The sequence below is a fragment of the Myxine glutinosa genome, chromosome 11 (assembly GCF_964187855.1).
Source record: "Myxine glutinosa chromosome 11, kmMyxGlut1.1, whole genome shotgun sequence".
Classification (NCBI taxonomy): domain Eukaryota; kingdom Metazoa; phylum Chordata; class Myxini; order Myxiniformes; family Myxinidae; genus Myxine; species Myxine glutinosa.
Genome location: NC_136271.1, coordinates 67070015 through 67097063, shown reverse-complemented (window position 1 = coordinate 67097063; position 27049 = coordinate 67070015). Strand labels below are relative to the sequence as shown.

The 27049-nt window shown below is 49.7% G+C and overlaps 1 protein-coding gene across 6 annotated transcripts in view; it reads right to left on the bottom strand.

The window, feature by feature from the left end:
* The window catches only part of LOC137436726 (nesprin-1), a 344176-nt gene that overhangs the window by 54830 nt on the left and 262297 nt on the right, over positions 1 to 27049 (bottom strand). For all 6 annotated transcript variants that reach the window (XM_068130758.2, XM_078786725.1, XM_078786724.1 and 3 more), the window contains 2 exons: positions 709 to 896; positions 180 to 330 (listed from right to left, as the gene is read on the bottom strand). In XM_068130758.2, coding sequence (XP_067986859.2) covers positions 180 to 330; positions 709 to 896 — 339 coding nt within the window. The remainder of the gene's footprint in view (positions 1 to 179; positions 331 to 708; positions 897 to 27049) is intronic.

Genomic DNA, 27049 nt, shown 5'->3' with positions numbered 1-27049 from the left:
CCTGACGTTCTTGAGGCCCGAATGTAGATATATTGTAATCTATATACCCCAGGGAGGATAATAACGTGACCCTTCCTGCCGCTAACATAGGCAGTGGGTGAAGTAGTATTCAAATGAAAATGTTCATGCCTTCTGAGGATCCTCAAGTTTCTCAGCGAAAGCCAGACATGAAAGCATACCTCAAACTTCTTGAGTTCCTCCTTTGCTTCTGAGAAGAGTACGAGGGAGGAATTAGGGGAGGCTGCTGTACGTTCTGATGTGCTCAACCAGTCTTCAAATCTAGTGTAGTCTCCTTGGAACTTCTGCCAAAGGCGCCAGGTATCCTCAATCCTGAAAAGGCGACCACACGTGCTGGTTAGTAAGAAACAGAGCAAGGGCTCAGCTTTCAATGCCTGTGCCACTACTTCGTCTTTAAAAGTATGTAATTATTTTAAAAGCCACATTTTGTGTTATTGCACAATATCTGTGTCTTAGTTAAGTTGGCTTAACACACCAGAAATAGCTTTATCCTGCACACAGGATTTTGCTCATAAAGGCTTACCTGTGTAAATTTTAACATGTAAAAGTGTAAATTCTGGTCTCCAAATTTACACTGCATTCAATATGTACACCCATTTTGTTTGGCTTCAACAATAATTTAAAATTCCTCATTATTTTCCCTCCCACCAAACCCAAAGCCCTCCTTTTGCTTATATTTGCTCTATGCACCGTAGCCTGCGTTCCATGGCCATGGAACAGATGTTCCTCCATCGTCGCTCCAGGCTGCGAGTCGCCTGCTGCACAGCGTCGCATTCCGCCTCACTGGCACACGAGTCGCAGTCCCGCAAAAGCACCCCACAGACACTGAGCACCGATGCGACGCCAGCGTTGTGTTCCTCAATGTCACGCTGGAGCTCCTGGTGTGGAACAAGCAGGAACAAACATGGCACGAGCAAGTTTGTGGTGAACACAATCAGAAATCTTTATAGAGAGTTTATAGACCCAGCTCAAGAGGATGTTGCTCATAAATGAGGAAATGGCTCATTACAAACTACACATTGCCAATAAGGATCAGGCATGGTCAAAATACTGCTTCGTGACATGTAAAAGCTACGATCACTACATCCAATGTAAAATTGTCAACTCTCAAATCTCAAAAGAAAAAATGAACTCTCAAAACCTGTCTCACTCTTCCAAATCCTGGTGGCGTCTTGTCAAATCCGTTTCTGGTGTTTGTTCCCCCTCCATCCCCTCTCTTACCTCAAACGGCTACACAGCTGACTCTGCACGTGAAAAAGCTGAATGCCTCAACTCTGTGTTTGCCTCAAAATCTTGTATCCCAAACCCGTCTCTCTCTGTACCCACCTTACCCAGTCATACCCAGCTGCTCCTGGACTCTGTGTCCTTCTCTCCTGACAAGGTGGAGAAGTTTCTGTCAAACCTCGACTCTGATTCTGCAACTGGACCAGACTGCATCAGCCCACGGGTCCTAAAATCCTGCTCTGCCGCTCTTTCACACCCTTTCTCAATTCTCTTCACCCTCTCTTTTGCTCAAGGTCATCTGCCATCTGCTTGGAAATCAGCCAACATTACCGGTTTACAAAAGAAAGGTGCAAAAACAGATCAATCAGCCTGCTCCCAATTATCAGCAAAGTCAGGGAATCCATCATCGCTTCGGATATCAAATCCTTCCTCTTCTCCAATGGGTTGATCTCTGATCATCAATTTGGTTTCAGACCAGGTCACTCTACTCTGGACATGCTGCTTCTGCTGTCTCAAAAATGGACGGAGGTCCTCAATGCCAAACAGGAAATCAGAGCTGTCTCCCTTGACATATCATGTGCCTTCGATACGGTCTGGCACCCAGCTCTGCTCACCAAACTCTCCTCCTATGGTAACCATGGAAATCTCCACGCATGGCTTGCGGGCTTCCTCTCTGGTCGCAGTCAACGTGTGGCCCTGAATGGAGTTCTCTCATCTCCTCTTCCGGGACAGGCTGGAGTTCCGCAAGGCAGTGTTCTGGGCCCTGTGCTTTTTTGGTCTTCATCAATGATCTCTCCGACTCTCTGGAAAATCCTCTCTATCTCTTTGCTGATGACTCCACTCTCTGCTGCTCCATACCTCATCCCTCAGATCGGCAGTCTGCAGCCTCATCACTCTCTGCAGACCTGGACAAAATCACAGACTGGTCAAAGAAGTGGAACATGTCTTTCAATCCTGACAAGTCTCACACTCTTACTATGTCTCACCGAAAAGACCGACTGGACAACCCTCCCATCTACTTTCTCAACAATCCTCTCCAAGAAGTTCTGTCGCTCAAGCTTTTGGGTCTCACAATCTGCCATGATCTTTCCTGGGAAAACCACATTTCCCAAGCTGGCCTCCAAAGCCAGTCGCCGATTGGGCATCCTCCATCGTGCGAAGTCTTTCCTTGGCACACCTGAGCTCCTCACCACATACAAGGCTTTCATCCGCAGCTCAATGGAATACTGCTCTCCCCTCTGTGCTGGTGCTCCTTCCTTTCACCTAGCTCGGCTTCACGCTGTTGAAACCAAAGCTTTCAGAATCATTGGAGTCTTCCACGACGAAGCTAACTCTGACGGCCTTTCACTCACTCACCGCAGGCAGGTTGGTGGTCTTTCTGTCTTCTACTGACTCCTCTCCGGCCTAGCTCCCCTAGCTCTGTCTGTGCTCTGTCCCCCAAATATTCCTACAGGATGCACAAGATCTGCCAGCAACCCTCTTCTGATGAAACTGCCAAAATCAAGACTCTCTGCTCACCTTCACGCTTTCATTCCTCTTTTCTCCCGCCTCTGGAACAAACTCCCTCACTCTCTTCAATCCCACGCCTCCCTCCAGGTCTTTAAAACAGCTGTTCACCACCATCTCTTATCTTCCCCCATCCAGAACCTTGATCTTTTCTACCCCCGTTAATTTCACCCCAGATACACTTTTTTGAAATACCGACTTCTTTCCTTGAAGTCTTAGCAGTGTCCATGTGTTTTGTACCTCCCCTTCCCATGCCTCCTCCCCCCAAGCCCTCTCCCTCCCACAGATCTCCCGAAAGTCCCTGTTCTCTACTGTTGTACTTGTGTGCTTCCCTCTCTCTCCCCATCTTGTCTCCCGCTCCCTTTATTATATGTTTCTTATGTGTCCGTTTGTTTTTTTGTGATTAATGTTAGCTCTTACAGAGCCCCGATCTTGTATACAACAACAAAAAAATGTAACCACGTGACATTGAATGCATTTTGTTTCCTAAAATCACACGATTATTTGGTGAATCCGGTTTCCTAAAAGAATGAAGATTGGACCTTGACATGCAATTTGACCTCACCTTTTGAGTGCTGTAAGTTAACACTTACCCTCTGGCTTACCTGGAAACCATCCTGCCTCACGAAACTTGATTGTTCAGCATTGGACTTTGGAACTTGTTTAGAATATTGTGCCACGTTTATCCATACAAAATGAAAAATGAAACCAGAAAAACCTCATTCTTCAGACACCACTAAAAATAGGTTACAATAACTGATGAAAACCAAAACCACCTGTCGCAGTGGGACCAGGCAGGCACACCCACATCGAAAGGTCACCACGCACAATCTTGTTATTTTATTATTAATTAACCTGCGTGAAACAAAAATGAAGTACAATGTACAAACCTCAATTGTGGCTTACAGCAGAAAACCCAAAAAATTGTCAAAAGCAGAAGTTGTCAAAAAAAATTTTAATGTAAAGAAAATAAATAAATAAATAAATCTCATTAGTGCTGGTGGCATTAGGCATTAGCATGGTGTTGGCTTAGCGGTTAGGGTGCCCGCTTGGGATCCTAGGATCCTGGGTTCGAATCCCGGTCGATCGCTAAATTAACACCAGGGGAGTTGACTCAGCCTGTCATCCTTCCGAGGTTGGCAAATTGAGTACCAGCTTGCTGGGATGAATGACCCCGGTTTGTACCCCGGTTTAGAATAGGTACACCGTATCCCTGCGCATCGTAAGAGGCGACTAAGGGTTGGCGCCAGGAAGGGCATCCGGCCATAAAAACATTGCCCCAAACAGGGAACCATGATTGTCATGGGGCCCGCAAGGGCCGCAAGGCTAACGCCTGCTCTGGCGGGGAAAATGGCCTTAAAAACGATCATTCATTCATTCAGTGCTTCAACAAACAAAACAAAAATATTGTTCAATTTGCATATTTGTTATGAAATAGAGTGTAATCTCACTGTCAAGTTGTCAAGAGGGGCAGGTAATGGGGAGGTGGGGAGGGAGGGTTGGTGGGGAGTGGGGGTTGGAGTGGATGAGTTGGGGGGAAGCATAACTTTTTCTAATATCAAACTTTCAAACATATTCTGATTGTGATGTGTCATGCTCTGATACAGAGTGTCGATGCTGCCAAAGCAGTTTCTTGGCAAGGGCTATTACAGGGTGGTTTGCCATTGCTTTCCCAGAAGGGCAGGAATTTGTAATTTGTTCAAGGTGCCGGTGATAACTTGCCGACTTTTCGCGAAGGACACCGTGGGGATCTTTAACATCCACAAAATAATGCCGGCAGATGGGACATCCAGTCTAAGGGACGATACACACATTGATGAATGATTTCCATAAATCTTTTCACGTTTTCATTTCCACAATGATCAACATCAATTGGCCATATTTTTTGAAAATAAATAAATAAATAATGCATTCAAAAATCCCCTTTGAAGAAAAAAACCCATTTACTCCTTTTATTGAAAGTGCAGGAGAACAGTTTCAATGAGAGCTACACAGAGCTGCGTGGTCTACCTGTACTCACCCATTGAGTAAAACTATTAATTCACACAAATTCACGCACAGCCCCATCCAAACGACTACTTTATCATTATCGCAGGCTGTCTCTGCGTTGCTGGAACAAGGCATGCCCTGCCTATCATGCCACACAAGTAACATGGAAATAAGCCCCTGCTACATCAAAACAAACCATGCTATAAAGATTAAAAAACAACAACTGCCGATTCCATATGAGAGGAAGAAAACAATGGAGATATACCTGTTGGGAGTTTTTGTTCAACTTCATAGTGTATGACCTACAGGCACTCTCGCCTTTGGATGAAGGACACGGCACGTACTCTGAGCTCCCACGTAGCGGTGATGCCGGCGTTAAAGCCCATTGACAACCTGATTTGGGTTAATAGCGCACTCCTATCCTCTTGCTTAACACCAGCTCCCTGCCAGGAGTGCAACATCAATTATCATAACAAGCGCCTCATCCTTCCCTCACACCGCCCATTCCAAACTCCGCCCCACTCCCCGAAACGCACGATTCTGCGAGGAGGCTCCAACTCGACCCAAGGCTCCTATTATCGTGGCACAGCTGTTTTGCCAAGTACAGTGATACATACAAGCATGTCTAACAAATGCAAGGGGAAAATGCCAGTTGGTACAAAACAAATGGAGCAAACATTCATTAAATAGAGTACAACAAACATGCACAAATGCACACACGCTATTATGGTATTGTGGCGGACACAAAAGCCCACTGGCGTGGTGACATCATTCCACGCACCAAGTGGGCGGTGGCCACGTCCGAGGGGTAGGCGTGGCCTCATGAGAGACACCGGGCGCCCAGCCCGGAGCGGTACAGTGTTACAGTGTAGTCTTGAATAAAGGCGTTTATATGTTACCGCTTGTCCGCTTCCTCCTTGCTCACAAGCAGCGCGCGTAACGCCGCGCTTTATTGGTGACCCTCGACGTTGGATCTGCCGGAGCGATCCTTCCACACGCGACGCCATCGCCATGGCCGCCTTCGTCAAACTTCCGGAATTTTGGGAGGCTCAGGCCGAAGTCTGGTTCGTCCAGGCCGAAGCCCAATTTCAGCTTCGGCACCTCACCGGCGATGACACGCGCTACTGCCACGTCGTCGCCTCCCTCGGGCCCGGCACGGCCGCTCGAGTTGTGTCCGTCCTTCGCCACCCACCGGACGGCCACAAGTACGAGGCACTCAAGCGGCTACTCCTAGCCACGTTCAGACTCACGGACAATGCACGGGCCGACCGCCTCCTGGATCTCCCCGAGCTCGGTGAGACGCGCCCGTCGGTCCGAATGGACCATATGCTGTCACTGTTGGGCGACGAAGCCCCCGGTTCGCTATTCCGGGCGCTTTTCCGTCGCCAACTTCCAGCGCAGGTTCGCCTCGCGTTGGCCGGGACCGGGCTAACGGAACCCCGAGCATTGGCGGCCGAGGCGGACAAGTACTTCGCCGCTTCGGACACGCGGGCGAGCGTTGGCGTGGCCGTCACGGCCTTCGACGATGCTGTTCCACAGCATCATCTTCTACAGCACGCTGATGTTCCACAGCATCATCTTCTACAGCACGCTGATGTTCCACAGCATCAACTTCTACAGCACGCTGTGGTTCAGCAGCATGCTGATACGCACCTCGTGAACGCCGCCACGCCCCGCCCACCGCCGCGGCGAAAACCGCCACCGCGGGGAAACCCGTCGACTCCACCGGCCTGGCGGAGCCAGCCGCGCTCCTCCAGCTCCACCACCTGGTGCTGGTTCCACGCCAAGTTCGGCCACGAAGCTCGGCGGTGTCATCCGCCGTGCTCCTTCAACGGGTCGGGAAACGCCCGGGCCGGCGCTCAATTGTGGCGATGAGCGCCGGCCGTTCGAGCAGCCTGCTGTTCATAACGGACACCTTCTCCGGGCGCCGTTACCTGTGCGACACGGGAGCACAGGTGAGTGTCATTCCCGCCGGCATGTCAGACAAGCACGCCGCGGGTGGGGGCCCCGCGCTGCTTGCCGCGAACGGGACGCCCATCCGTACGTACGGAAAACGCTGCCTCTCTCTGCGGTTTGGAGGGCAGGTTTTCCGATGGACGTTCGTCACCGCCGACGTGCCCATGGCACTGCTTGGCGCGGACTTCCTGTGCGCTAATGGGCTCCTGGTCGACGTCAAGCGCAGACGGCTTGTCCAGGCCGAGACGTTCAGCTCGCTCGCATGTGCGTTGCCCAGCTCAACGAGCGGCTTGCCAAGCGGCTTGCCGAACGATTCGGTTCCGGCCACGTTGGTCTGTACGCTTCCGGCAGCGGACGCATTCACCCGCCTCCTCGCCGGTTTCCCGGCCCTCACGCGGCCCACCTTCTCGGCGGGGGCCGTCAAGCACGGGGTGGCCCATCACATCCCCACCGTCGGGCCACCGGTCTACGCCCGGGCACGCCGCCTCGAGCCGACGAAGCTGGCGGTGGCAAAAGCGGAGTTCGCTACCCTGGAGCGACTCGGCATCGTTCGGCGCTCAGAGAGCGCTTGGGCGTCGCCGCTGCACATCGTGCCGAAGCCCGGCGGGGGATGGCGACCGTGCGGGGACTATCGCCGTCTCAATGACGCCACGACTCCCGACCGCTACCCCGTCCCCCACATTCAGGACTTTTCCGCCCGTTTGGCGGGCAGGTCCTTCTTCTCGAAGGTGGACCTCATACGCGGCTACCATCAGGTCCCCGTCAGGCCGGAGGACGTCCCGAAGACGGCGGTCATCACGCCATTCGGACTCTTCGAGTTCCTGCGCATGCCCTTCGGTCTGAAGAATGCGGCTCAGGCGTTCCAGCGACTGATGGACAGCGTCCTGCGCGACTTGGATTTTGTCTACGTCTACCTGGACGATATCCTCGTCGCCAGCGCGTCCCGCGAAGAGCACCTATGCCACCTCCGCACGCTCTTCGAACGCCTGGGCCAGCATGGCCTGATTGTGAACCCCGCAAAGTGCCGGTTCGGCGCCGCCACAATCGATTTTCTGGGGCACCGTGTCACCAGGCACGGAGCCGTCCCCCTGCCGGCCAAGGTGGAGGCGGTGAAGGGGTTTCCGCGCCCCCGCACGATCAGAGGGCTGCAGGAGTTCCTGGGCATGGTGAACTTTTACCATCGGTTCCTGCCCCGTATCGCCCAGCTCCTGCGCCCCCTGCACGAAGCTCTCCGAGGTAAGCCGGGCAAAGGCGACGTTACCTGGACCGAGCAGATGCACACGGCGTTCACGGGCGCGAAGCTCGCCTTGGCTAACGCCACCATGCTCGCGCACCCGGCGCCCGATGCACCGATCGCCCTCACCACCGATGCCTCGGACTACGCGGTGGGCGCGGTGCACGAGCAATGGGTGCGTGGAGCTTGGCAACCGCTGGCGTTCTTTAGCCGGCAGCTTCGCCCGCCCGAACGCCGTTACAGTACCTTCGACCGCGAGTTGCTCGGACTTCACTTGGCGGTCAGGCACTTCCGCCATCTGCTCGAGGGCCGGGCGTTCACTGCCTTCGTCGACCACAAGCCGCTGATCTTCGCGATGGGCAAGGTCACCGAGCCGTGGTCGGCCCGGCAGCAGCGTCACCTCTCGGCCGTGTCCGAGTACACGACGGACATCCAGCACGTCGCGGGGAAGGACAACCCGGTGGCGGATTGCCTTTCCCGGGCCGTCGCCCACGCAGTCCACCTCGGCATCGACTATGCCCGGATGGCAGCGGACCAGGCCGCTGACCCCGACGTCCAGGCCTTGCGGACCGCCGTCACGGGCCTCCGCGTCACCGAGGTGCCGTTCGACGGCGCGGGCGCGGCCCTCTTGTGCGACGTCTCCCTCGGGCGACCTCGCCCCATTGTGCCCGCGGGCTGGCAGCGCCAGGTGTTTGACGCCATCCACGGCCTGTCCCACCCGGGCGCGAGGGCCTCCCAAAGGCTGATCGCCGACAAGTTCGTCTGGCATGGCCTCCGGAAGGCCGTCCGCGGCTGGGCCAGGACATGCCTCGCGTGCCAGCGCGCCAAGGTGCACCGGCACACCCAGGCCCCGTTGGCCCCGTTCACGGTGCCGGAACGCCGGTTTGACCACGTCCACGTGGACCTGGTGGGACCTCTGCCCCCCTCGCGGGGTTTCACCCACGTCCTCACCATGGTGGACCGCACCACCCGGTGGCCGGAGGCCGTGCCCTTGGCGTCGACAACGGCGGCCGATGTCGCGCAGGCTTTCATCGCCACCTGGGTCGCCCGGTTCGGCGCCCCCTCAGACATCTCATCCGACCGCGGCCCCCAGTTCACCTCGGAGCTCTGGGGGGCGGTTGCGCAGGGGCTCGGGGTCCGGCTGCACCGAACCACGGCCTACCACCCCCAGGCTAACGGCCTGTGTGAGCGATTTCACCGCTCATTGAAGGCCGCGCTCCGGGCCACCCTCCGCGACGGCGGCTGGGTCGACAGGCTCCCCTGGGTCCTGCTGGGCCTCCGGACGGCGCCCAAGGAGGACCTGCGCGCATCCGCGGCGGAGTTGGTCTCCGGGCAACCGCTGCGGGTGCCGGGCGAGTTCCTCCTCGACTCCACGGCACCATGGTCCGCGGCACAGCAGCGCTCCGCTCTGCAAGAGACCGCCCAGAGGTTCGCCCCGGTGCCAACGGCATGCCACGGGCACCCACCGACGCACGTCGCCCCGGAGCTTCGCACGGCGGAGTACGTCTTCGTCCGCCACGATGCCCATCGGACACCACTGCGGCCCCCGTACGACGGGCCTTTCCGCGTGCTGGAGACCGGGGCGAAGCACTTCACCCTGGACATCGGCGGTACTCCTGACCGCGTTTCGGTAGACCGCCTCAAGCCGGCCCACCTCGATGTGGACCATCCACCGCCAGTGGCCCGACCCCCACGTCGGGGCCGCCCTCCTGCGGGCGGACCCCCGGCACCGCCCAGCCCCGCCGCCACGCCGCCCCCCGGTCCTGCACCCATCCCAGGAGCAGCCAGGGGCATCCCACCTGGCATCCCTGCACCCCGGACGCCGCCGATCGCCAGGGGGCGCTTCGGCCGGGTCATTCGTCTGCCCCGCAAACTGGCCCTCCAGGTGCGCGGGAATTCTGGGGGGGCGCGTGTGGCGGACACAAAAGCCCACTGGCGTGGTGACATCATTCCACGCACCAAGTGGGCGGTGGCCACGTCCGAGGGGTAGGCGTGGCCTCATGAGAGACACCGGGCGCCCAGCCCGGAGCGGTACAGTGTTACAGTGTAGTCTTGAATAAAGGCGTTTATATGTTACCGCTTGTCCGCTTCCTCCTTGCTCACAAGCAGCGCGCGTAACGCCGCGCTTTAGTATGCTTAAAAAAAGAAGGAAAACAAGACTTGCTGGTGATACTCGAGGAATGGGAAGTTGAGCAATGAGTCAATGTTAAAATTCAAGGCCTTGGCATACTAGGCATACTGTAAATCATTCATGCAACGTTGAAATGTTCTCCGCAGTTTCGTGAACATCAGACCAATGACCATGATCCAATAGCTCCCTCTACTGGACAGCATGTCAAAACCAAGTACTGTACTGTGTTAGGGATGTGTCTGCACATGCAGTGAGGAAATGGCACAGTCATCTCCCAATATGATCTAAATGTTACCACTTTGTCTTTTGATTGAACGTGCCTGTCGTGCCGCCTAAGGCAACGTGTGCTTCACTGCAGCCATTGCTTTGATACCGACAGTGTGACCTCATGGGATAGGTTGGAGGTTCAAACTTCAGTGCTGCTAAGGCTCTTATTATGGAATACAAGTTGTACCACTCAGCGGATCCTGATTGAGACAAATCACTCATATTCGAATTCGAACACAAACAATCATATTCGAGCACTTGGTACATTATACTGTTTTGCAGCCATTCAAGGATCGAGCAGCATATGCAGCTATTGATAGACCATCTACTGCTAAATGTGTCAAAGCAAGGAAAAGGTGGATAAGAAATGTGATTAAACTAGTCACGTCACGTCTGGTTTGAGCTGGCAGGATGGCCTTGAAGTAAGCACACTCGCCTCAAAGCTGTCAAGCATGCGTTTGAATCCCGACCCAGTTATAAACGGTCATCCCGGTGTTTCGCAGGCAGGGTGATTCATCAATATGTGTGTCGTCCCTCGGACGGACGCTAATTTGGGTGCCTCGTCTGCCAGCATTAGTTGGCGGACGTTAAAGATTCCACGGTGCCCTTAGCGAAGGGTACGTGAGATATCGCCGGCACCATGGTCAAATTCCAAATTACTGTATCAGGGGTCGACACAGCCATGCCCCAAGCCAATGATGCTACCCAGCAGCCTTGTGCTGAATAAGAAGACAACGACATGTCTGATTTCTCTCCACCTTTTTAGACTAGAAAATAGAATTTGAGGTGAATGCATAGATGGATATGCCAATACAGTCACGTGAAAAAGTAAGTACACCCCATGTAAAGTTTTGACTTTTTCAACATATTTCAACATACAGCTATTTGATCTTCATTTCAACAATATTGATAGATAAAAAATGAATGAAAGATAAAGATAAAGGTGATATAATATAACAAATATCATGAAACATTTACATTTTGTAGTCCATTGTATAATTTAAATAAACATAAATGCAAATTTCGCATGTGGAAAAAGTACATACACCCCTACATTTATCACTACTTCAAATACCTAAAATTACAATCAGGTGCACCAGCTCAGGTGCAAATGATTAGAACATCGTTAGAGAGGATCTTGGAGGAACCTGTCTTATTTAAACCTCAGACATTTAGTTTGGTTTGTGCTTTGTTGTTGAAGTGTGCGGCGTCACCATGCCTAGATCAGAAGAGCTCTCTGAGGCCTTCAGAAAGAAGGTTATAGATGCCTACAAGTCTGGGAAGGAATTTAAAAAGATCTCCAAACAACTTGAAATCAATCATTCGACTGTCCGGAAGATCATCTACAAGTGGAGAAGATTCCAAACAACTGCCAAATTGTTCAGGCCAGGCCACCCCAGCAAGTTCAGCCTGAGAGCAGACCGCAAGATGCTGAAAGAAGTCTCTAAGAACCCCAGAATGTCATCACGGGACCCACAGGTAGCTCTTGCCACTGTTGATGTCAAAGTGCACGAGTCTACCATTACAAAGAGGCTGCACAAATTTGATCTACATGGGAGGTGTGCCACGAGGAAAGCTTTGCTGTCCAGAAAGAACATCAGGGCAAGACTAAAGTTTGCCAATGAACACCTCGGCAAAGACCAGCACTTCTGGAACAATGTGCTCTGGACAGATGAGTCAAAGGTAGAGCTATTTGGCCACAGTACCAGAAGTCATGTTTTGGCAAAAACCAAAGACAGCATTTGACCACAAGAACCTGATACCAACTGTAAAGCATGGTGGTGGAAATATTATGGTTTGGGGCAGCTTTGCTGTATCAGGGCCTGGGCAGATCACCGTCATAGAATCCACTATGAATTCTTCATTGTACCAGAGGGTGCTTAAGGATAATGTGAGGCCATCTGTCGGAAAGTTTAAGCTCAACCGAAGGTAGACCTTGCAACATGACAATGACCCTAAACATACCAGCAAATCCACCAAGGAATGGCTGAAAAGAAAGAAATGGAGGGTTCTGGAATGGCCAAGTCAAAGCCCGGATCTAAATCCCATCGAGATGTTGTGGGGGGATTTGAAACGAGCTGTGCATGCAAGAAACCCCTCAAACATCATACAGCTGAAAGAATTCTGCATGGAGGAGTGGGCAAAAATTTCTCCCAGTCGATGTCAGAGACTGGTAGACAGTTATAAGAAACGCCTACTTGAGGTTGTTTCTGCCAAAGGGGGCAATACCATCTATTAGAGCCAAGGGTGTACTTACTTTTTCCACATGCGAAATTTGCATTGATGTTTATTTAAATTATACAATGGACTACAAAATGTAAATGTTTCATGATATTTGTTATATTATATCACCTTTTCTATCAATATTGTTGAAATGAAGATCAAATAGCTGTATGCTGAAATATGTTGAAAAAGTCTAAACTTTACATGGGGTGTACTTACTTTTTCATGTGACTGTAGATGTCAACGCATTAACATTTTATCTCAATTAAAGGTCACATGAAAAATTAAAGGCCACATGATAGAAAGCGTGAGCGAGAAAAGAGAGATAACTAGAAGAGAGACAACATCAGATGCTTCTAATTCGAGTTAAGGTTTGCAAAATGATTTTCAAGGGGCACATGACCTTCGTGCTTTGACGGTTTGAAACTAAAATCGAACCAGTTCATCATTCTATTGCAGTCCATAGTTGTGCCAACTTTGGATTAAATCTCTTTAGTGGTTCAAAATTGTCATGGTAACAAAAAAACCGGATAACGACACAGGTATAGACGGATGGACAGCCACAAAACATAATCCCTTCAAGCTGCGAAAGTATATAAATAAACAAGTACGTAAATAAATAAACAAACAAGCAAAAAAATAGCTCTAGGATGAGTGAGGAGGGACGTGGTTGAATGAGTGGAAAGACAATTGGTGAGGATAAAAATGCATGAAGATCTGAAACCGGATCCAGATATGAGAATTTAATTGTTTTTTTACAAAGTGATTCTTCACCATTGAGAGATGGGGTCAAAAACTACATATAGCATGATATTTCAAAAAGTTGTGGATGAGTTATGACAAATCTAGGTGGATGAGTTGGGTAGATGACAAGAACAAGCCAATTAGATTTTGGTTCAGGTCCGAATCCAGATCCGGGCTATCAGTGCGATACAAAAGGTAAACTGTTCAGCCGAGCAGAGGTATGCTCTCTACCGAGTGCCATTATAGTTACATTTGAATTTGGAATGGTAATTTGTGGAAACTCAGTGGCTGTCCACATAGTGGCATACATGAAAATATGGCATAATTTGTGACCACCCCAACTGGCCCTCTACATAAATTTACCCTCTGCAACTTCTCCATCTTCGCTCCTGTTGAGGCTTGTGGTGGAGCTAGAACATATAATGGATCAAGATGTAACAAAACAAAAAGAACAGTAGAAATATAGGGGTGAAATACACAAACAGCAGGATGGGACAAAAGAGAGGGAGAATTGGAGAAATAAGTGATGTAAGGAAGAATGAGGGGAGGGGTGGGGAGGATGCACCGGGTGGAGGAGATGGATACTCATGAGTACATTACTTACGAGGAGATGGATACATTATGGTTTGAATTTGGAACGGCAATTTGTGGACACACAGTATAATAATGTTTGATTTATGTGCAACTATACCATTCCCAGGTGGACTATGTGGATGTTGTTGTTAGTAGTCAGCGCCATAGATGGGTTTTAGTGGGGCGCCAGAGCAAATACATTGTAAATTTTGTGATAGAAGCACAACATTTGGCAGAGATAGACTAATACATATGGATCAGATCTGGATATTGGGTCAGTGCAGATTTGGCTCCTGATGACCATGGCAGCCATCTTACAAAATGTCTGCCAAAGGATTATGGTAACGATTAGAAACTATTTCATTCAGAAGAAGTTTACTTTTGTTCTCTCCCGGCATCCAAAGTTAAGTTATTTTTCCATTTGTGTGTTTGTCAAATTTGCACTCGTTATTTGATCGTCTTTGCATTATTGTTTGTTTCTCGTTCGTTTTGCTTTGATTTTCCTGTAACTCTGTAATAAATTAATCGTTTCTGTTTGCCCCGCGTGCGGCCAGGTAGCCTGAGGCTTCCCCGTCGAAGTTTGTTCACTTAAGTTCCTTCCTTTGCTGTTTTTGCTTGGTTCTTAGATTATTCCCTTCTCCCCCGAACATCTACTCTTTGTCTAACGTTTTAACCCCCCCTACCCCCCCCAAAAAACCAAAACAAAACATTAATTTCCCTCTCTCCACGTGTGCTGTTGTCTCATCGTGTGCTTCTGTCCACGTGCGCTGTGTCGCCCCGCCCCCATTATCTCCTTGCCTTCGACTTGCCCTGTTCACGTGACTCGTGGTTGTCCATCTAGGCCCTCTCCCCGTTGGTATTTTTGAGAATATAAGATTGTTCTTCACGGTTCTGTTTAAATATGTTTAAACTTTCCCCTGCAGTGTTTTATTCAGTGGTATATTACAACACGCTGTTTTTCTTCCTATTTAAAAGGCTCTTTTCAACTTCCTCTTCAACTCATTCCACTTCAAAAAAAAATTCAATCTCTTATAATTCTTCCTCACAACATGCTCTAAATTCACATTCATTTCACCCCTCCTCTATCGTTTTTAAACGGATCGCTAACTTGAAAATCACAATAAACCCAATTTGTTATAAATGTTCGTCTTTCATTAATCATCCACTTTCTAAACTCCCCCCCTGCCCCTCCCCTCCAAATCTCCACCCTTGCCCCTCCCCTCTTAAACTCCCCCCTTGCCCCTCCCCTTCAAAACTCCCCCCCACCCCTCCCCTTCAAATCTCCCCCCAAACCCCTCCCCTTCAAATCTCCCCCCCCAACCCCTCCCCTTCAAATCTCCCCCCCCCTACCACCCCTCCCCATTTCTCCCCCTTTCCCCCTCCTCCTCAAAGCTGCCTCCTCCCCACTTCGTCTCCCTTCTATCTCATACCTCCACCTCCCCCAACCTTCTACTTTCCTCTGCCCCCCCCCCCTCAAACAACCCCTCACTGTCCCTCATCCCATCACCATCAAACCTTTCATCCTCCTCATCCTTCCCTTTCTTGTAACTCTTCTGTAATCTCTGACAGACTATCAACTGCTCTCCCTACCTCCCCCTCTCATCCTTCATCTGCCACTACCGCTCCCCCCCTGTCCTGCACCCGATGCTCCCCCTCTCTACTCATTAACGGTATGGACCTCAAACATCCGGGGCCTTCGCTCAAACCTGATTGATCTCTCCATTCAGGTTGCTTCTGACAATCCAGACTTGATCTGCTTAACAGAAACTTTCCTCCTTCAAGATGTCGCTGATTCCTTAATATCTCTTCCTGGTTACTCCCTCCTCCTCTGGTGTGATAGACCTTAGCCTCGTCCTAGTGGTGGGGTTGCTATCTTTATCAAAAACTCTCTTCCTCACTCTCCTTGAACTGCCCTCTCTCCACCCCACCCCCAGGAGTACCTCTGGCTACGGCTTCCTCTCCGCTCTCACCTTTTGTTCATATGTGTTCTGTACCGTCCACCAAACAGTGATGACTCCATTTACATTTCGCTGTCTGACAACATGGACCAACTTCTATCAACTCATCCAAACTCTCTCTTCCTCATATGTGGCGACTTCAACTGTCATCATGCCAGCTGGCTGGGTGTGGGTTCCTCTCTCACCAGCCATGGCACCTCAGCAAAGGACTTCTGTGACTCATTGGGACTGACACAATCTGTCAATTTCCCGACCCGGATCTCAGTCAATGGAGTATCATCTCTTCTAGACTTGGTTATGACAAACTTCCCTGCAAATGTCTGCTGCTCTTATTCTGCTCCAATCGGTTCTTCTGATCATGTGCTTGATAAAGTGAACATCTCTCTGGCCATTCTCAGAGAGCCTCTTCAGCACCGACGAGTCTGCCATTTCACTCAGGCTGACTGGCTCGGTCTGCAAGCAGCCATCAATCATCTGGACTGTTCTCCCATCTCCACTGCCTCTGACATCAATTCTTCCTGGGAATTCTTCCAAAGCAAACTGCTCTCTCTCATGCACAGATTTATCCCATCTCGTCTTCAGTTGTCATACCCTTCCTCCCATCCATGGTACACTGAATCTTGTGGTGAGGCAGTTGCCCTGAAACAACTTGCCTTTGCCCCTCTAAGAAGGCAATCTCAGTTCCTTCCACCAAGCTAGGAACAAGTGCGTCTACCCTCAGGAGTGCCAGGAAGCACTATCTCTCCACACTCAAGAATGAACTCTCAAACCTGTCTCCTTCCTCCAAATCCTGGTGGAGTCTAGTCAAATCCGTTTCTGGTGTTTGTTCCCCCTCCATCCCCGACCTTACCTCAAATGGCTACAAAGTTGACACTGCACGTGACAAAGCCGAATGCCTCAACTCTGTGTTTGCCTCAAAATCTAGTGTCCCAAACCCATCTCTCTCTGTTCCCACCTTACCCAGTCGAACCCAACTGCTCCTGGACTCTGTGTCCTTCTCTCCTTCGACTCTGATTCTGCAACTGGACCAGACGGCATCAGCCCACGGGTCCTAAAATCCTGCTCTGCCGCTCTATCTCACCCTCTCTCTGTTCTTTTCACCCTCTCTTTTGCTCAAGGTCATCTGCCAGCATCTTGGAAATCAGCAAACATTACCGCTTTAAACAAAAAAGGTGTAAAAACAGATCCTTGCAACTACAGACCAATCAGCCTGCTCCCAATTATCAGCAAAGTCATGGAATCCATCATTGCTTTGGATATCAAATCCTTCCTCTTCTCCAATGGCTTGATCTCCGATCATCAATTTGGATTCAGACCAGGTCATTCTACTCTGGACATGTTGCTTCTGCTGTCTCAACAATGGATGGAGGTCCTCAATGCCAAAAAGGAAATCAGAGCTGTCTCCCTTGACATATCACATGCCTTCGATACGGTCTGGCACCCAGCTCTGCTCACCAAACTCTCCTCCTATAGTATCCATGGAAATCTCCACGCATGGCTTGCGGACTTCCTCTCTGGTTGTAGTCAACGTGTGGCCCTGAATGGATTTCTCTCATCTCCCATACCTGTTCTGGCTGGAGTTCCCCAAGGTAGTGTTCTGGGCCCTGTGCTTTTTCTGGTCTTCATCAATGATCTCTTTGACTATCTGGAAAACCTTCTCTATCTCTTTGCTGATGACTCCACTTTCTGCTGCTCCATTTCTCATCCCTCAGATTGGCAGTCTGCAGCCTCCTCACTCTCTGCAGACCTGGACAAAATCACAGACAGGTCAAACAAGTGGAACAGGTCTTTCAATCCTGACAAATCTCACACTCTTACTATGTCTCTCCGAAAAGACCGACTGGAAAACCCTCCCATCTACTTTCTCAACAATCCTCTCCAAGAAGTTCTGTCGCTCAAGCTTTTAGGTCTGACTATCTGCCATGATCTTTCTTGGGAAAACCACATTTCCAAGCTGGCCTCCAAAGCCAGTCGCCGACTGGGCATCCTCCGTCGTGCGAAGTCCTTCCTTGGCACACCTGATCTCCTAACCACATACAAGGCTTTTATCAGCAGCTCAATGGAATACTGTCCCCTCCCCCCACCTGTCTGGGCCGGTGCTCCTGCCTCACACCTTGCTCGGCTTCACGCTGTTGAGGCCAAAGCTTTCAGAATCATTGGAATCTCCTGCGATGTAGTCAACACCGAGGGCCTTTCACTCACTCACCACAGGCAGGTTGGTGGTCTTTCTGTCTTCTACCGACTCCTCTCCGGCCTTGCTCCCCCAGCTCTCTCTGTGCTCTGTCCCCCCAATATTCCTTCAGGTCGCACAAGATCTGCCTGCAACCCTCTTATGGTTAAACTGCCAAAGTCTAGGCTCTCTGCTCACCTTCACTCTTTCATTCCCCTTTTCTCCCGCCTCTCGAACAAACTCCCCCACTCCCTTCAATCCCACTCCAAAGCCAGTCCCCGCTAATTTCACCCCAAATCCACGTTTTTGAGGTGACTTTTGTCTTCTTTCTTGGAAGTCCTTGGTGTCCTTGCATTTTATACCTATCCTGCCTCCCCCCAGGCCCTCTCCCTCCCACACATCTCCCAATGTCCCTGCTCTCAAATGTTGTGTTTGTGCGCTTCCTCCCCTTCTCTCCCCATCTTGTCGACCGCTCCCCTTTTTATATACTTTGTTTGCTTGTTTGTTTGATTTGTTTGTTTGATAAATGTTAGCTCTTTCACGAGCCTCGACTCTGTATCCAAAAAAAACCAAAAAAAACTCCTTCCTCCAGGTCTTTAAAACAGCTGTTCACCACCATCTCTTATCTTCCCCCATCCAAAACCTTGATCTTTTCTACCCTCGATAATTCACCCCAGATACACTTTTTTGAAATTCCAAGTTCTTTCCTGGAAGTCGTTGCAGTGTCCATATGTTTTATACCTCTTCCACCTCCCCCCAAGCCCTCTCCCTCCCACAGTTCTCTCGATGTCCCTGCTCTCAAATGTTTTGTTTGTGTCCTTCCCCCTCTCTCCCCATCTTGTCTACCGCTCCCCTTATTTTGTGTTTTATGTGTCGGTTTGACTTTTTGTGTGATTAATGTTAGCTTTCGCGAGCCTCGATCTTGTATCCAAAAAAAAAAAAAAAAAAAAAAAAATTGGTTTCAGTGGGATAGTTAGACAATGATACACCACATGTCCAAAAGTATGTGAACACCCGAATATCACACCCGTATGTGCTCGTCGAACATCCCATTCCAAAATCATGGGCATTAATATGGAGTTGGTCCTCTCTTTGCTGCTATAACAGCCTCCACTCTTCTGTGAAGGCTTTCCACTAGATGTTGGAACATTGCTGCGGGTATTTGCATCCATTCAGCAACAAGAGCATGAGTGAGGTAGGGCACAGATGTTGGGCGATTAGGTTGGGCGATCCACTCTTCCGTGAAGGCTTTCCACTAGATGTTGGAACATTGCTGCGGGTATTTGCATCCATTCAGCAACAAGAGCATGAGTGAGGTAGGGCACAGATGTTGGGCGATTAGGCCTGGCTCACAGTCAGCGTTCCAATTCATCCCAAAGGTGTTCGATGGGGTTGAGGTCAGGGCTCTGTGCAGGCCAGTCAAGTTCTTCTACACCGATCTTGACAAACCATTTCTGTATGGACTTTGCTTTGTGCACGGGGGCATTGTCATGCTGAAACAGGAAAGGGCCTTCCCCAAACTGTTACCACAAAGTTGCAAGCACACAATTGTCTAGACTAGAATGTCATTGTATGCTGAAGCGTTAAGATTTCCCTTCACTGGAACTGAGGGGCCTAGCCTGAACCATGAAAAACAGCCCCAGACCATTATTCCTCCTCCACCAAACTTTTCAGTTGGCACTATGCATTTAGGCAGTTGCGTTCTCGTGGCATCCGCCAAACCCAGATTCGTCAGTTGGACTGCCAGCTGGTGAAGCGTGATTCATCACTCCAGAGAATGCGTTTCCACTGCTCCAGAGTCTAATTTACTTCTGACAACATGGGACATGTAATTTTTCTGTGTTTGGGATCTATGATAATGCAAATGCACAACCAAATGAAAAGGTTATAGAATGAAACATGATACATGGTACATGATATGATACATGAAACATGATACATGGATGCTGAACGGATCTGATAACATGGGACATGTAACATGCGTGCACATGGGAAATACAAAATGAAATGTGTAATTACACCTAATGTAAAACGTGACTTCAAGAGCTCAAATCCTCTCCCTCCCACATCACGCACACAGCACTGGGGAGTGAGTTACACACGGGGGAGAGTTGGTCACACACGGGGGAGTGGGTGGGTCACACACGGGGGAGAGTGGGTCACACACGGGGGAGAGTGGGTCACACACACGGGGGAGAGTGGGTCACACACACGGGGGAGAGTGGGTCACACACACGGGGGAGAGTGGGTCACACACACGGGGGAGAGTGGGTCACACACACGGGGGAGAGTGGGTCACACACACGGGGGAGAGTGGGTCACACACACGGGGGAGAGTGGGTCACACACACGGGGGAGAGTGGGTCACACACACGGGGGAGAGTGGGTCACACACACGGGGGAGAGTGGGTCACACACACGGGGGAGAGTGGGTCACACACACGTGGGAGAGTGTGTCACACACACGGGGGAGAGTGGGTCACACACACGGGGGAGAGTGGGTCACACACACGGGGGAGAGTGGGTCACACACACGGGGGAGAGTGGGTCACACACACGGGGGAGAGTGGGTCACACACACGGGGGAGAGTGGGTCACACACACGGGGGAGAGTGGGTCACACACACGGGGGAGAGTGGGTCACACACACGGGGGAGTGGGTCACACACACGGGGGAGAGTGGGTCACACACACGGGGGAGAGTGGGTCACACACACGGGGGAGAGTGGGTCACACACACGGGGGAGAGTGGGTCACACACACGGGGGAGAGTGGGTCACACACACGGGGGAGAGTGGGTCACACACACGGGGGAGAGTGGGTCACACACACGGGGGAGAGTGGGTCACACACACGGGGGAGAGTGGGTCACACACATGGGGGAGAGTGGGTCACACACACGGGGGAGAGTGGGTCACACACACGGGGGAGAGTGGGTCACACACACGGGGGAGAGTGGGTCACACACACGGGGGAGAGTGGGTCACACACACGGGGGAGAGTGGGTCACACACACGGGGGAGAGTGGGTCACACACACGGGGGAGAGTGGGTCACACACACGGGGGAGAGTGGGTCACACACACGGGGGAGAGTGGGTCACACACACGGGGGAGAGTGGGTCACACACACGGGGGAGAGTGGGTCACACACACGGGGGAGAGTGGGTCACACACACGGGGGAGAGTGGGTCACACACACGGGGGAGAGTGGGTCACACACACGGGGGAGAGTGGGTCACACACACGGGGGAGAGTGGGTCACACACACGGGGGAGAGTGGGTCACACACACGGGGGAGAGTGGGTCACACACGGGGGAGAGTGGGTCACACTCACGGGGGAGAGTGGGTCACACACGGGGGAGAGTGGGTCACACACGGGGGAGATTGGGTCACACACACGGGGGAGAGTGGGTCACACACACGGGGGAGAGTGGGTCACATACACGGGGGAGAGTGGGTCACACACACGGGGGAGAGTGGGTCACACACACGGGGGAAAGTGGGTCACACACACGGCAGAGAGTGGGTCACACACACGGGGGAGAGTGGGTCACACACACGGGGGAGAGTGGGTCACACACACGGGGGAGAGTGGGTCACACACACGGGGGAGAGTGGGTCACACACACGGGGGAGAGTGGGTCACACACACATGGGAGAGTGGGTCACACACACGGGGGAGAGTGGGTCACACACACGGGGGAGAGTGAGTCACACACACGGGGGAGTGTGAGTCACACACACGGGGGAGTGTGAGTCACACACACGGGGGAGAGTGGGTTACACACACGGGGGAGAGTGGGTCACACACACGGGGGAGAGTGGGTCACACACACGGGGGAGAGTGGGTCACACACACGGGGGAGAGTGGGTCACACACACGGGGGAGAGTGGGTCACACACACGGGGGAGAGTGGGTCACACACACGGGGGAGAGTGGGTCACACACACGCGGGAGAGTGGGTCACACACACGGGGGAGAGTGGGTCACATACACGGGGGAGAGTGGGTCACACACACGGGGGAGAGTGGGTCACACACACGGAGGAGAGTGGGTCACACACACGGGGGAGTGTGGGTCACACACACGGGGGAGAGTGGGTCACACACACGGGGGAGAGTGGGTCACACAAACGGGGGAGAGTGGGTCACACACACGGGGGAGAGTGGGTCACACACACGGGGGAGAGTGCGTCACACACACACGGGAGAGTGGGTCATACACACGGGGGGGAGTGGGTCACACACATGGGGGAGAGTGGGTTACACACACGGGGGAGAGTGGGTCACACACACGGGGGAGAGTGGGTCACACACACGGGGGAGAGTGGGTCACACACGGGGTCACACACTTTTACTAAGTAATAATGTAAATAACGAAGTCCTGGGAACATTCTCTCTTCTCCTTCCCCTCTGTCCTTCCCCTCTGTCCTTCTCCTTTGTCCTTCTCCTCTTTCCTTCCCCGTGACCACATCTCGTCAGACCAGACACATTCAAAACCGCTGTTGGAATACATTTCGCTGACGATTTTGCAAATTTTTTATATATTCAGCTGCAAATTTTTCATATATCTCGGCATTTTCCCATCTGTGGCAATACGTGAACGAAGCTCCACCCCTCTCCCCACATTGTTGACTTTTTATTGTGACTACATCTAAATTAAACATTTCATCGTGACGACTGTCATCAAATGGAAAAGTCCGCCGCAAATTTATAAAATGTCTCAGCAATTTCCCGTCTGTGCATGAATTTTCTCAATTATTGCTGGAACCGAGTCGAAAACCATTGATAAAAATGAAATCAGATGGTGAAAATCGAGTAGAGATAAAGCTATGAGGGAGACTCAATGAATGGCCTTTATGTTACAGGCCTTTGAAAATGCATTTTGTTCTAAAAATGGTAACTTTAATCAAATTTTATTCCCGTTTTTTTGCAACCGAGTCTAAAACCATGTTAGCGACTGTGAAAAATGAAATGAGATATTGAATTAGAGTTGAAATAAAACTGTGAGAGAGAGCAAGCCACCATGGGCCGAACAAAAGAGGCCTCAAAGCTATGCGAGGAAAGAAAATGGTGGTGATGTTTTGAAGCCTCTTCCACAATGGGTAGAGCTACTCCCTCAACGGGGGAGGCCACACCCCCAGACAGACAGACAGAATCACCTACGGAGAATATAATATAGACTAGTGGGGTCACCCGTGGGAATCCCACGGGCATGGATGTGTGTGACATTTGGACATCTTCATTTAGATGCTGCACCTTCAGTTTTACAAAATGGTTACTGGCAATTTATCAGATCCACAAATTATGTCATGTACACAATGTATTTACTTCTGATAACATGTGGATGCATGTGCGTGGGAAATTGTAATTTACATCTCATGTAAAATGTGACTTCAAGAGCTCAAATCCTTTCCCTCGACATCATGCACACTGCACTGGGGAGTGGGTCGCACACGCACACTGGGGGGAGTGGGTCGCGCATGCACACACACACACACACACACACACACACACACACACACACACACACACATACACTGGGGGGAGTGGGTCACACACACACACACACGGGGGGGGGGGGGGTGGTGGGGGGCAGTGGGTCACACACACACACGGAAGCTCGTGCGAAAACAATTTTTTTTTTTAATCAAAGATTTCACTATTTTATTTCCTGTAGCTATGAAACGCATCTTCTTTGAGCAGTGTATGATCGCTCCGAACAAAACAAGCATTACCTGGTTTCCTTTGCTTGAGTTGTAATCAAAATGTACCTTTGTTTCTTCAAAAAGGAATTTATGATCGAAGACGTGTTGACTCAGTCTTAAAATGCACATCAGAGGCCGATCGTAGGCCTATGGAGCCCATGACTCTTCTTCATTTTAAAACTCAAATGTATCGAAAACATGCATGGTGACGTCATCGACTCACACCGCTATGATGATCTTCAACAATATTATCCGATACTTCATCCGGATTCATTACAGCTGCTCTTGTATATGTTTGCTGAGCACACATTACCTTCCAATGTCTTTGTTGCTCAGCATCCTGTGCAAGTCTGGGTTAACGTTCATTGAATGTCTTGTTCTGTTCCTTCATTATTTTATTCATTTTGGAGATAGCATTTACAAACGTGAGTGGCGACACGTAAACGATGCTCCGCCCTTCTCTCCACGTGCAGAGTACCTAACTGCAACTTTTTATTGTGACTACGTCGAAAGAATGACACATTCCGACAATATAAAGAATACAGCTCAAATGGAAAAGTCCCTGGGACAAGTATTTTGGGCCGTGTATAAGAACATCACATAACACCTTCCTGTCCCGGGAAAACCAATGTTACTCTTTTCGTTAAAGCATACCAAATGACATTTTTTAAATTAAAGATTTCAAATGAACTTATTTAAAGTGTACGTGGACATAACTTATAAAATAAGAACGAAAAATTATCTCTCGGCAATCTCCCGTCTTTGTTTATTTATTTATTTTACACATGTGAATTACATGTCCATGCACACGTGAAATGGAGTTTGTTTATTAATCCTGGATGTGAACACGATTCAGCCTTGAAAACTCGTGTGAAAAAAAACAAAACATCGATGGAATGAATGGAGTGTTTAAACAGGATTACCTTTAGATGAATGAAATTGGAACGAAGAAATATCTGTCGACAATTTCGAACGAAGCTCTGCCCCTCTCCCCACATTGTTGACTTTTTTGTGATGACTGTCATCAAATGGAAAAGTAGTATATCTTAATGGAAAAGAAAAAGTGAATTTTTTATATATCTCGCCATTTTCCCGTCTGAGGTATTTGGGCGGTGTATGATATATCGTGCTGCGAATTTTTAATATATCTCGGCATTTTCCCGTGTGTGCATGAATTTTCTCAATTATTGCTGAAACCGAGTCTAAAACCATCGATAAAAATGAAATCAGATGGTGAGTTAGAGTCGAGATAAAGCCGTGAGAGAGTCTCAATGGCCTTTATATTATAGGCCTTTGAAAATGCATTTCGTTCTATAAACGGAAACTTTCATCAAATTTTGTTCCCGTTTTTTTTTCAACCGAGTCTAAAACCATGTTAGTGACTGTGAAAAATGAAATGAGATATTGAATTAGAGTAGAAATAAAACTGTGAGAGAGAGCAAGACACAACGGGCCAAACAAAACAGGCCTCAAAGCTATCCGAGGAAACAAAATGGCGGATATTTGTTTTTGAAGCCCCTCCCAGACCGGTTGTAGCCACTCCCCCGGACAGACGTTTCACAGACAGACAGACAGACAGACAGAATCACCTACGCAGAATATTATATAGATGATTTTGGTATGTTGCTCTTGCATGCTGAAGCGCCCGGTTCCACTCTATATTTTAGGGTGGGCAGGGGGATGTGGGGGGAGGAGAGTACTGGTATAACAAAATTTGAATCCAAAGATCAGTCCAAGGAATCCATAGGTTTCTTTGAATGGGACTCTCATGTATTCAAACTATTTATTTTATGAAGAATTTAGTCCAACGTTAAAAGACACCTCAACACTTGAAAAGATATCCTTGAGGAAAATGAATTTCTAACAATTTTATAATTTAGTAAACCTAAGAGTTGGTAGTGGTTCATTTGCAGCCTGCCGCTGATGGCTGCATCGTTTTTTGGCGGCGTGGCTGTGCTGCTGATGCAGTGCCCTCTATTAGCAGTAAGCTGGTACTCAATTTGCCGACCTCTGAAGGATGACAGGCTGAGTCAACCCACCTGGAGTTACTTCAACAGCACGACAGGGGCTCAAACTCTGTATCCTAAGATCTCAAACCAGCCACCTTAACCATTAAGCCAACACGAGGCTACCTAATGGTTGTTTAAAAACTATTTTTAGCTGCGACGAGCAGCTCTATGAGAGGACCGCATTGTTGTTCTTGTTGTTGGGGTGCCTTTTTGAATAGCGCATGCGCATACACTCGGACGTGCGTTGGTATGAGGTAAGAACATCGCGGACTAAAATCGCGATTTGTTTGAAGAAACCAGAATAAATTTAGCAACAAAGACAACATGAATGTTTTCATATCAATCTCGTTTCACAGAACTTTTTTACTTTCAAATCACTTTCACCACACCACACCAAACAGAACCACAGAACCACACCACTGTTTTCACAGAACCATACCCATTTTCAAATCCCCTATCGACCAAGCCCGTTTCAAATTATCCCTCTGCCACCCAGAATTAACATTAATAAATAACATTAATGAATTAACATTAACATTAACAGAAATAACATTCATGTCCATACATTATATGTAATCAGTTGATGAGGCATGTTGCGTCGCAAAACAAAGGACAAGACCAGAACTGAAAGACAAAAAGACGCTAGTGCATGCATATAATTTAATGACTGGTCGAATTTGGTAGCGCATATTGCAACGGATATCCTCATGATTCTACACGTCGCAGCTCATTTGGTCATTTTTCTGTGGTCATTTTTGTGGTCATTTTTCTCTTGTTTAATTGACAATTCTGATGAAATTCATTGGACATCTCGTACTTGTTTGTATCACAGAACAGGAACTCTTAATTGTGCACACCACAGCAACTCTATTACTGAAACATCTACGTCAAGCTTTCGTTCTGTAACTTTTTCATTTGGTTGTGCATTTGCATTATCATAGATCCCAAGCACAGAAAAAATAATTTCTGGCTCAGCTTAACACTTACAGATATTAGTTTTATTAAACAAGCAACCTTGATTAAAGCACAATTAAGATGTAAAAACAAAGGTTCATGACCGTTTCATGGGTGCTGCAGACCATGTGCAGATAAAAAATTGGCAAGAAAACAGTTTTCAAGCATGCTGACAGGCTGAAGCAAACCTTTTTTGGTGATAATTATGCATCCTAAACTGTACAACTTCAAAACGCAAAAAAACAGCATACACACATTGATAACTAGAATGGCACTCGGTGGAGCACATAACTCTGCCAGGTTGAACAGTTTACGTTTTGTATCTCACTGATAGGCCGGATCTGGATTCAGATCTGAACCAAAATCTAATCGGCTTGTTATTG